General features: G+C 33.8%; 2 protein-coding genes across 3 annotated transcripts; both read left to right on the forward strand.

The window, feature by feature from the left end:
• The first annotated feature begins 337 nt into the window (after positions 1-337).
• Positions 338-3,881, forward strand: LOC123907492 (probable LRR receptor-like serine/threonine-protein kinase At3g47570). Its single transcript, XM_045957793.1, has 3 exons — positions 338-3,056; positions 3,157-3,530; positions 3,668-3,881. Exons 1-3 carry the CDS (start codon positions 398-400, stop codon positions 3,716-3,718), a joined length of 3,084 nt encoding a protein of 1,027 aa, XP_045813749.1. The 5' UTR covers positions 338-397; the 3' UTR covers positions 3,719-3,881.
• A 2,059-nt stretch (positions 3,882-5,940) lies between these two features.
• On the forward strand, positions 5,941-9,870 carry LOC123907490 (probable LRR receptor-like serine/threonine-protein kinase At3g47570). Of its 2 annotated transcripts, XM_045957791.1 has the most exons (4): positions 6,186-6,384; positions 6,536-8,797; positions 8,884-9,252; positions 9,411-9,861. In XM_045957791.1, exons 1-4 carry the CDS (start codon positions 6,333-6,335, stop codon positions 9,470-9,472), a joined length of 2,745 nt encoding a protein of 914 aa, XP_045813747.1. In that variant the 5' UTR covers positions 6,186-6,332; the 3' UTR covers positions 9,473-9,861. The 2 variants fall into 2 exon arrangements, with proteins under 2 accessions (XP_045813746.1, XP_045813747.1); XM_045957790.1 differs by having other exon boundaries at positions 5,941-8,797; positions 9,411-9,870.
• Positions 9,871-12,100: the final 2,230 nt, after the last annotated feature.

The raw sequence follows: 12,100 nt of genomic DNA on the forward strand, positions 1-12,100 counted from the left end.
TGCCTCAGTTTAATGGATCTCATTTTATAAGTGCTTAAATGGCAGGCAAGGCTTATGTAAAATCATAGTATGTTGATTTCCATAGAAAAAGTCAAAATTTGAATGCAATGTATAAATATCAAGATACCAATAAAGTCAAGCATCTGCATCTATATGCCATGACCTTACATTCTATTCAAACCATTTAATTAGAATAGTCCCTGGTCAAAATAATTAAAAACCATTTAAATGTTCGCCAAGATTGTCAACTGTTCAATGTTGCCTTTTTCAATTGTTTCATTTGAATGTTTATCAAATCCAAACTTGTATATATAATATACACATTATCTGTCTAATTAAAATACTCAATTCCCACACAACTATTAACCTCTTGTTTCCTTAAAAGACTTTTTCCCTTATGTTTCCCACATTTTCACTTTTGTTATATTTTCTTTTTACTTTCAAATTCGGAACAAAAACAATTGCATTTACATTAGGAAACCATACTGATCATTTGGCATTGCTCAAATTCAAGGATTCAATATCAAGTGACTCAAATGGAGTCTTAGATTCTTGGAATGGTTCTATCCACTTCTGTAAATGGCATGGAATCACATGCAGTCCTATGCATCAAAGAGTTACTGAGTTGAACTTACCTGGATATAAGTTACATGGATCCTTATCTTCTCATGTTGGCAATCTCACTTTTCTCAGATACATCAACCTTGCAGACAACAAATTCTTTGGAAATATCCCACAAGAGTTAGGTCAGTTGTTACAATTACAAGAACTCTATCTCACCAATAACTCGTTCTCCGGAGAAATTCCCACACGCTTGTCAAATTGTTTCAACCTTAAGGACTTATACTTGAGAGGGAACCATTTGATTGGAAAAATACCAATTGAAATTGGCTCTCTTCAAAAGCTTCAAGAATTTAGTGTTAGGGGAAACAATTTGACCGACGGAGTCCCATCATTCATAGGAAATCTTTCATTCTTAACAATTCTCTCAGTTTCTTATAATAACTTAGAGGGAGATATTCCGCAAGAAATATGTCGCCTAAAAAACTTGAAAATGATATTAGTGTTTGCCAATAAATTGTCTGGTACATTTCCTTCTTGTCTTTACAATATGTCATCTCTTACTACGATCTCAGCTGCACAGAATCAGTTCAATGACTCTCTTCCACCCAACATTTTCAACTCTCTCCCAAATCTTGAAGTGTTTCAAATTGGTGACAATCAAATCTCAGGTCTAATGCCCATTTCTGTTGCAAATGCTTCTACCCTTACAAAACTTGATATCAGTAAAAACTCTTTTCTTGGAAAAATTCCAAATCTTGGAAGGCTAAAAAATCTTTTGAGGCTAAATTTGGAATTAAATAATTTTGGTTACAATTCAACGAAAGATTTAGATTTTTTAAAATCATTGACAAACTGTAGTAAGTTGCAACTAGTTTCTATAGCTTATAATAATTTTGGAGGTCATTTGCCATCTCTCATAGGTAACTTAACTTCCCAATTTAGTCAACTGTATCTTGGGAGTAATCAAATATCTGGGAAAATTCCTTTAGAATTAGGAAATCTATATAGTTTAATTATCTTGGCCATGGAAAACAACCGTTTTGAAGGGATGATACCAGGTTCTTTTGGGAAGTTTCAACAGATGCAAGTGTTAGATTTGAGTGAAAACAAATTGTTAGGACATATACCATCCTTCATAGGCAACCTTAGTAAGATGTATTATTTGAGTTTAGCACATAATATGTTAGAACATAATATTCCCCCAAACTTAGGAAATTGTCAAAGTTTAAATCACCTAAACCTTTCACAAAACAATCTTAAAGGAACCATACCTATAGAGGTTTTAAGTATTTCCGCGTTATCAAACTCTGTGGACTTGTCACAAAACTCATTGAGTGGAAACCTACCTGTTGAAGTGAGTCGGCTAAAAAATATTAATAAGCTAGATGTCTCCGAGAACAATTTGTCTGGTGAAATTCCTATAACCATTGGTCAATGCAAAAAATTAGAATACCTTTATTTGCAAGGAAACTCCTTCGGCAAAATCATACCTTCCTCTTTGGGGTCTCTTAGAGGACTTCGATATTTAGACCTGTCAAGAAATCGATTGTCTGGAACAATTCCTAACGTTCTGCAAAATATTTCTTTAGAACACTTGAATGTTTCATTTAACATGTTGGATGGAGAGGTTCCAAAAGAAGGTGTCTTTGGAAATGCTAGCGCATTAGCGGTGACTGGTAACAATAAGCTTTGTGGAGGTATTTCTCACTTGCACCTTCCTCCATGCCCTGTCGAACATATGAAACTGGCAAAACACCATAATTACCGTTTGATAGCAGTGATAGTTAGTGTGGTTGTTTTTCTTCTCGCAATTCTACTTATTGTATCTATCTACTTGATGAGGAAAAGAACCAAGAAACCATTTTCAAATTCACCAACAACTGACCAACTAGCTATGGTTTCTTACCAAGACTTATATCAGGCTACTGATGGGTTCTCGGCTACAAACTTGATTGGATCAGGAGGCTTTGGTTCGGTGTATAAAGGAATTCTTATGTCAGAAGATAAAGTCATTGTTGTAAAGGTCCTGAACCTTGAAAAGAAGGGAGCTCAAAAGAGTTTTATAACCGAATGTAATGCACTCAAAAATATTAGACATCGAAATTTGGTTAAGATTTTAACTTGCTGTTCTAGTATTGATTACAAATGTCAAGAATTCAAAGCTCTAATTTTTGAATACATGAAAAATGGAAGCTTAGAACAATGGTTGCATCTAAGGACAGGAAATGTAGAGCATCCTAGAACATTGGATCTTAATCAAAGATTGAATATCATTATTGATGTTGCTTGTGCATTACATTATCTTCATCATGAATCTGAGCAGTTGGTCCTTCATTGTGATCTAAAGCCAAGCAATGTCCTTATTGATGAAGACATCGTTGCTCATGTGAGTGATTTTGGTATAGCAAGACTTGTCTCATCTGTCGACAGTATCTCTCCTAAGGACACTAGCACAATCGGAATAAAAGGGACCATTGGATATGCTCCTCCAGGTATATCATTAAATCTTTTTAGTTTGAATTTTCCTATCTTTTGTTTAGACTTTATACTTGCAACTCAGTATTAACAATGTTTTGCTATATATATTTTTAGAGTACGGAATGGGTTCCGAAGTTTCCACTCATGGTGATATGTATAGCTTTGGGATACTTATATTGGAAATGCTTACGCGAAGAAGACCTACAGATGAAATGTTTATAGATGGTCAAAATCTTCGCATGTATGTTGAAATTTCATTTCCTAATGATGTTATGGAGATTTTGGACCCACATATTGTAGCAAGAGATGAAGAAGCAACAATTGAAGATGGAAACAGTTGGAATCTTATTCCAACAATAGAGAAATGCTTAGTTTCACTATTTAGGATTGGACTTGCTTGTTCGATGGACACACCTAAAGCAAGAATGAACATAGCAGATGCAACTAGAGAGCTAAACATAATTAGAAAGACTTTTCTCGCTGGCAAGGTAAATTGAGATTCTGGATGCTTGTTTGACTTTTCAATAATTAATTTCTTACGAAGTTATATTTAATTTTCATCCATGTTTTCAAAATCCCTAATCTACAAACATATAGAGGTAATGAGTTTTGTATTGAATTTCAGGTGTTCACCCCCTCACGAGTAATCAAAGCTGAAATAAATTTCGGCAACTAAAGTGCCATATGATGCAGTGCAGGTGAAACTAGAGTCAAATCACAAGTGTAAAATTGTTTACTAAGTTTTCCTCTTGCCATTTGAATGCATCAATCCATCATTCATGTAACATCAAGCAGATATTTAAAAAATATATAAAAAGTCAAGCATATATTTTTAGTTATTTTTGGCATGTGAATCAATCATATATTTGATGAATGTAATATTATCAAAAAAGTATTCTGCTAACATGGTGAGATGCCTACAAATTAGTCTGTTTGGCCAAGAACACAAACGATTCATCGTAGAGTTTGACCAATTACGCCGACATCTAGTCCTTAACCAAATGAAGCCTATATTTGATTCAGTAATAAATGACCGGCTAGCCAAGGTTTCATACCAAAAAAACCTAATAGATGCTAACAACAACAAAACATAAAAAACAAATATATCAAGTAGTAAGAATGACCTGAAATTCAAAGCATTGCAGCAAATCACTTCGTAGATACTCCTATTAATTTTTCAGAATTCTGCAAAACACAAATGAAACTACATTTTTTCAGAACATGGTACTTATGTTTAAAATCTAAATAGTTGAAATAAGATCAATGAATATGGATATGGAAGAATATCCAGCATAGAAAACATCACCTCAAGAATGAATAAGGAATGTTTGAGAAGATCAAAAGACCAAGTAAGGAAATAGATGAAGTTATTATTTGTGGGATGATACACATAAGATGTTTGATTAAATGTCAGAGAGAGGATGAATAGTTTTTACATAATTTTGTGTAAAAGTTTTTTTAAAAAAAAACTTTTTATAAAAACTTCAAATGAAAATTTAGTTTCAACGGTTATTTTTAAAATGTTATTTTAGGTGTATTTTATCGATTTATTGAAACTTTTTTTGGATATCAAAATTTTAAAAAATCACTTAATTTTGAATCTATTTCAAATAGATTTTCATAAAAATCAATTTTAAAATATAACTTTTTGAAAAAATTATGATTTTCACTATGTTTTGATCTTCAATAATGTATGTTTATGTTTTCATATCAGAAAGTAGAAACTCAATATAATGACTTTATAAAAAAAAATATTTACTTAATAAGAAACTCAATAGAATGAAAGCTTTTTGTTCCATAAATGAAAACTGAAAAGTACATGAAAGCTTTTGGGGTAAGAAATTAATTTGGTGTAACTTCATCCCTCTCTCACATTCCTTCATTTTCTAGAGATTCATTCATGCAATGTTGCCCACTAATAACAGTCTTTGGTCGAGGGGTTGCATAATGATTTTGACTTGCAACTTGTCTTTAAATTTTTTTTACAAGCAATGTTAGTTGTTAGTATTACAATATTAGTTTTTTTCTTCTTTGTCAGGACTTGAACCCTGGACCTCCTGCTCCTTAACCCTTAACTCAACTAGCATAACCAGTTTAGTTACCCACCCCACCCCAAACTTCTGTTTAAATGATCGGGAAACTCCTGATCACCTCTTTCTTAATTGTCCTTTTTCAAATCAGATATGGGATTGGCGATCTTATCTAATTGGATATACTATATATTGATACAACTTTTGGTTAATTGTTGTAACATATTAAGAAGTCTCACATCAGATATGATCTGAACATAGATTTCTTTATAAGCGGAGGCAATCCTCATCTTATAGTTGGGTTAGTTTGATCATATGATGCAGCCGCATGCTCCATACTTTATTTAAAAAAATTAAAACATAAGTGATAAATTGCTGCAATAATGAGGTTATAAAAAATTATAAGCCTCCCATTCACACAAGTTTTTTTTGTCAACTAGTCTAGTGGCTAGAAATTTCACCTTTAAGGTGAATAAGTGGGATGACCAGGGCTTGAACCTCGGCCCACGCAATGTCCATGTCAATTGAGCTAAACGCACGGAACTCCCATTTACACAAGTTATCCCATTGAAAAGTTATTTATTTTGTTTTTTGGTACATTGCGAAGTTGTCCATTTTTCAACCCAAATTGGAGATAAGTTTCCCCATCATCGGCTGGCTTTGGCATATCTTCCATTTTTCAACCCTTTGACAAAACGGTTGTCAAGTTGAAATGCTAGTATTTGTTTTTATCGTAAAAGCACTGTCTGTCACTTACTTTTGGCTCCCACCATGTGGTGTGCTTCTCTGTCTGTTCGATTGATAAATTGACTTGACTTTTCAATATAATCTCTTTTTTTATATGCATATGCATTTGCATGCTTCCTTTCTCTATTCCCACACAAAACTAAATAGTATAAACATAGCTACTTCTTTCTTCTAAATCAAATGAAGTCTTTTTCTATCTCTTTTTTTATATGCATTTGCATGCTTCCTTTCTCTATTCCCACACAAAACTAAATAGCATAAACCTAGCTACTTCTTTCTTCTAAATCAAATGAAGTCTTTTTCTTTCTTGTCAGTGTCACCTACACTTTTATACCTTCATCTGCTTTTTCTGTTTACCTTAACAGATCATTTTGTGGCAGTGCCTGCAATATTAGGAAACCAAACAGATCATTTGGCATTGCTCAAATTCAAAGAATCAATATCCAGTGATCCCTATAAAAGTCTTGAATCTTGGAATTCTTCCATCCACTTCTGTAAGTGGCGTGGAATCACATGCAATCCCATGCACCAAAGAGTTATAGGATTGAACCTAGGAGGATATCAGGTACATGGATCTTTATCTCCCTATATTGGTAATCTCACTTTTTTGAAAAATCTCACCCTTCAAAACAACAGCTTCCATGGAGAAATCCCACAAGAGTTGGGTCAGTTGCTACAATTGCAAAAACTTCATATCTCCAATAACTCTTTTGTAGGTAAAATTCCTACAAACTTGACATATTGCTCCAATCTTAAAGAGTTATACTTGTCTAGGAACAATCTCATTGGTAAAATACCAATTGAAATTGCCTCTTTGAAAAATCTTCAAAGAATGACTGTTTCTAATAACAAATTAACCGGAGGAATCCCATCATTCATAGGGAATCTTTCATTCATAACACACCTTAGTTTTGGTCGTAACAACTTTGAAGGAGATATTCCACAAGCAATTTGTCGCCTAAAAACTTTGACAATTTTACATGTTGGTGAGAACAATTTGTCAGGTACCCCTCCTTTTTGTGTTTACAACATCACATCACTTACTATATTTTACATGGCATTTAATAACTTTCATGGCTCTCTTCCACCCAACATGTTTCACAACCTCCCAAATATCCAAGAGTTTGGCATTTCAGGAAATCAATTTTCAGGTCCAATCCCCACTTCTATAAATGCATCTTCTTCCATTAATTATCTTGATATCTCTGACAATAATTTTGTTGGACAAGTTCCAAGTCTAGGAAAGCTCAAAGATTTATACCATCTAAATTTGGAACTCAACAATTTAGGTAACAATTCAGCTAAGGATTTAGAGTTTTTAAAATCTTTGACAAACTGTACTAAATTGAATGTGGTTTCTATTTACCATAATTATTTTGGTGGCATTCTTCCAAATTCTATAGGGAATTTATCTACTGAGCTTAATTTACTATATCTTGATGCTAATATGATATCAGGAAAAATTCCTGCTGAACTAGGACGTCTAGTTGGCTTAATATCATTGTCCTTAGAATCTAATCAGTTTGAAGGAATTATTCCAACTACTTTTGAAAAGTTTCAAAACTTGCAAATGTTACGTTTGAGTATAAACAAGTTGTCAGGAAATATACCACACTTTATATGTAATCTCAGTCAATTGTATTTTTTGGATTTATATTATAATATGTTTCACGGAAATATTCCTTCAAGCATAGGAAACTGTCAAAAGTTACAATTTCTAGATCTTTCGCAGAATAAGCTTAGAGGAACCGTACCTTTAGAGGTTTTTAATCTTTTTTCTTTATCAACTCGCCTAGACTTGTCGGGTAACTCTTTGAGTGGTAGCTTACCAAGAGAAGTGGGTATGCTAAAACATGTTTTTTGGCTAGATGTCTCTGAGAACCATTTGTCTGGGGATATTCCTGAAACTATTGGTGAATGCATAAGCTTAGAACACCTCAGCTTACAAGGGAACTACTTCAACGGAACCATACCATCCTCTTTTGTATCTCTCAAAGGTCTTAGATATTTAGACCTTTCCAGAAATAAATTGTACGGACCAATTCCTGATGTTATGCAAAATATCTCTAGCTTAGAATACTTGAATGTTTCTTTCAACATGTTGGAAGGTGAGGTCCCGACAAACGGTGTCTTTGGAAATGCAACCCAAGTAGCAATTATTGGAAACAATAAGCTTTGTGGAGGTATTGCACAACTGCATCTACCACCATGCGATATCAAGCGTCGAAAACACACAAAACACCATAAATTCAAGTTGATAACACTGATAATTTGTGTGGTTTCTTTTCTTCTCGTTCTTTCATTTATTATAACAATCTACTGGATAAGGAAAATAAATCGAAAACGATCTTTTGATTCACCAACAATTGATCAACTAGCTAAGATTTCATACCATGACTTACATCGAGGAACCGATGGGTTCTCGCCTACAAACTTGATCGGATCAGGAAGTTTTGGTTCTGTGTACAAAGCAAATCTTGTGTCAGAAGATCATGTTGTTGCCGTAAAGGTCTTGAACCTGCAAAAGAAGGGAGCTCACAAGAGTTTCATCATTGAATGTAATGCACTCAAGAATGTTAGACACCGAAATTTAGTTAAGATTTTAACATGTTGCTCTAGTACAGATTACAAAGGTCAAGAATTTAAAGCTTTAGTTTTTGATTACATGAAAAATGGAAGCTTAGAACAATGGTTGCATCCAAGGGAAGAAAATGGTGAGCATCCAAGAACATTGGATCTTAATCAAAGATTGAATACAATTATTGATGTTGCTTCTGCATTACACTATCTTCATCATGAATGTGAGCAATTGATCCTTCATTGTGATCTAAAGCCAAGCAATGTCCTTATTGATAATGACATGGTTTCTCATGTGAGTGATTTTGGCATATCAAGACTCATCTCAGCCATTGACGGAACCTCTCAAATGGATAACAGTACAATTGAAATAAAAGGGACTGTTGGCTATGCTCCTCCAGGTATGTTCTAAATTCTTGAATCTTACATTAATTGTTTCTTTGAATTATAGTGGCATAGTATTAACTTCTTTTTCTACATGTTTTAGAGTATGGAATGGGTTCTGAAGTGTCCACATGTGGTGACATGTATAGCTTTGGAATCTTGGTACTAGAAATGCTTACCGGTAGAAGACCTATTGATGAAACATTTGAAGATGGTCAAAATCTGCACAACTTTGTTTCAATTTCGTTTCCTGATAATCTTATAAAGGTTTTGGACCCACATCTTGTATCAGGAGATGCAAAAGTAGTAATAGAAGATGGAAACAGTGAAAATCTTATTACAAGCGTAGAGGAGTGGTTAGTTTCACTTTTTAAGATCGGACTTGTTTGTTCGATGGAATCACCGAAAGAAAGATTGAATATTGTGGATGTTAATAGAGAGCTTAGCATAATCAAAAAGGTCTTTCTTGCTGGTGAGATAAACTGATATTTTTATATGCTTATTTGAATCATAACCAACTTTGTAATTGCTTATGGAGTTATGATTTTAATCATCTTATAGTGCATTTCAAAATTCATAAACTACAGAATTCAAAGGTAATAATGAGCTTCTTCTCTATTTGATTTCCAGGTCCTCACACTCAAACTAAATTTCTAAGGTCATCCGTGGAAAAAGAAGTGTACTCAGCATGATGCAGTGTTTTAAATGAATAGAATGGTCCAGTTGGAAGCACATGGGGCATTTGGATGCTTAGTTTGCAGAAATTAATTTGTGTGATGGTGTTGATTGTAGATTTACCTGCAAACAACTTGTACTTCATTTAAGGTTGATGATTTGTAGGAAACCGTGGAAGTGGAATGAGAAACATGATATTATGATTGACAGGTGCACATTTCACTACTAATATATATCCATTCATTTGATATTATCCACAACTTTCTTGGGGTTTCTTCAAACTAAGGGTGATTGACCAAACTCCTACTTGTTTCAAGTTTCCTTTTATAAATCTGAAATTACTTGTATGAAACTTGAGAATACAAATACATACATATTTTGGTCCTATTTTGACCCATTTTTAGGGACCAAATTGATTAACGGAGATGTGTTTAAGGGACCTATTCAGACTTTTTTTTCTTTAAGGGACCTATTCAGACCTTTTTTTCTTTAAGGGACCAATTTGAAACCAAAAATGTCTTTAAGGGACCATTTTATTAATTAAGCCTATATATATATATATATATATATATATATATATTGCAGGTTGTAAACATTTATACTTGTAAAATATATGGTTGTTAATTCAGTAATACATGCAAAACCGCAATCTATGAGTGTACAATTTATTTGGTCATAAAAAAAACCTAACAGTTTTCTTCTATACTACTGACTAAGGTAGTTATATAACAGTAACATTCATAAAAGTGGTTAAACAAAAGCATAGCTATACTACAATGTTGTGTTTGGCATCAATAGTTAAAAGTTCTAGTTCTAATTATGAAGTATTGTCTCCACTAGAATGAAACAATTTATTGTTTTTGGCCAGGATGTTTTATGTGGGTTAGACCTTAGGCTTCCACCCTTCTCCCTTCCTGTGTGTGGCCACTAGGCCACCTCCGCAACGGCAACATCCCACATCAGAAACCGCATAAGACTATTCCGGCCATGTTCTTTTAAAAATCTTCTGACCAAAAATAAAAATTTATGAACCCCAGATCGCAATCTACTTTAGTTATAATGAAAAATCTGACGTTAAACAGTCTTCAACGGTGTATTTCTAGCAACTTCCCAATCAATATTTACAGAGCAAACCGAGACTCTGCTTTGATGGGTAAATAGTGTAATGGTAAAGTGGTGCTAAAATTATTTCACACCGCAACAGTTGCAATGCTCGCATAGTAACAACAATGACGACAATCGGGACCACCTCATCCATAATTTAGAATCATATAACTCAGTGTTTATTAAAACTACCCAATAGTCATAATTATATATTAGTAAACCCCCCCCCCCCCCCCCCCCCCCCCACACACACACACACACACACACACTTTGCTTAAGAAGTGTCCTGAATTATATATTAGTAATAACTTTTACACAATTTCCAGGAAGATCAAATAGGTAAAGTTCATGGAAATTAGTGGAATTTTTTCTTTTGAAAGCAAAAATTAGTGGAATTGAAGTCCATATTTAGATAACATATAATATAATTCACTTCCCATACACAATCTAAAAGTCCATGGAAATTAAGTTAGTGGGTTTGGAATCATAGTTTCATCCCTAGGCATGCTGCCCTCCACTGATTAAAGCCACAATCAGAATCAAAATTTTAATTCTTGCTTAAGGATGCACAAATCTTATGAGGCAGAGTCATATAGTCATAAAGTACGAGAAAAGAGTGTCAGTTGCTCAATGACAAAGCAAATACCTGATGTTTGTTTGAGTCAATGATGAAAGCTCCATGTTTGCTTTCTCGGCTGTCTCGGTAAGTCGCTAAAGAGCTTGTTTGTCTTTCAAAAGGTCTATACCTTCATCTCTCTTGAAATCTCCAGCCAACCAATCAACAACTCTAAATATCAAACAGATGAAAATAAGAAACTGTCAATAAACATATGTTGATCAATACATTTATAATTATTAAATAGAACTAGAGTAAGGAAGAACAAGTCCAACCTTATCAAAATCAATACCACCCAAGTGGACAAAACTTCAAAAACTCTGTCACCAACCTCAAGCACTGAAACAAAATTCAAATTCAATACAAATCAGTCTACTACATGTTTCTAAACACTACTAAAGCATCTTTAAGCCAAACTATGCTCACAATATTAACTAACATAAAATTAGGAGTGACATAAATGTGAAGGGCATATTCTACTGCAAGTTCCTCATAAGCAACAAAAACACCACTAAGATTAAAACACTTAGTTTTAAGAGAATAAACTACATGAAGCCTAACCAAAAGGTTTCCTTTGATGACTGCATAGTTAGTTAATGAGTTTTCCATAAATAAAAAACTTCAAAGAGTACCAATGCAACATGTTGGTAAATGTGCATTTAACAAGTTTAATATTCACTCTTTGAAGACCTTTGGATAAAGATGGCATTCCAAACAGCCACTTGGAGTGTTGGCATTTCATCGAACACTTGGAAGGCAGTTAACAACATTGTAAATGAAAACCAATCAGGATATTGATTTGTTGTGATACCGAGGGTGGTGGTCACAGTATCTCTAACAGTTAAATTGAAAATTATGCATCAAGTGGCAATCAACTGGTGTGGTCTTCCGTGGAATTGAGGGTTGTGATGGTTTTACAGTTTTA

This window comes from Trifolium pratense, linkage group LG2, assembly GCF_020283565.1.
Source record: "Trifolium pratense cultivar HEN17-A07 linkage group LG2, ARS_RC_1.1, whole genome shotgun sequence".
NCBI lineage: Eukaryota > Viridiplantae > Streptophyta > Magnoliopsida > Fabales > Fabaceae > Trifolium > Trifolium pratense.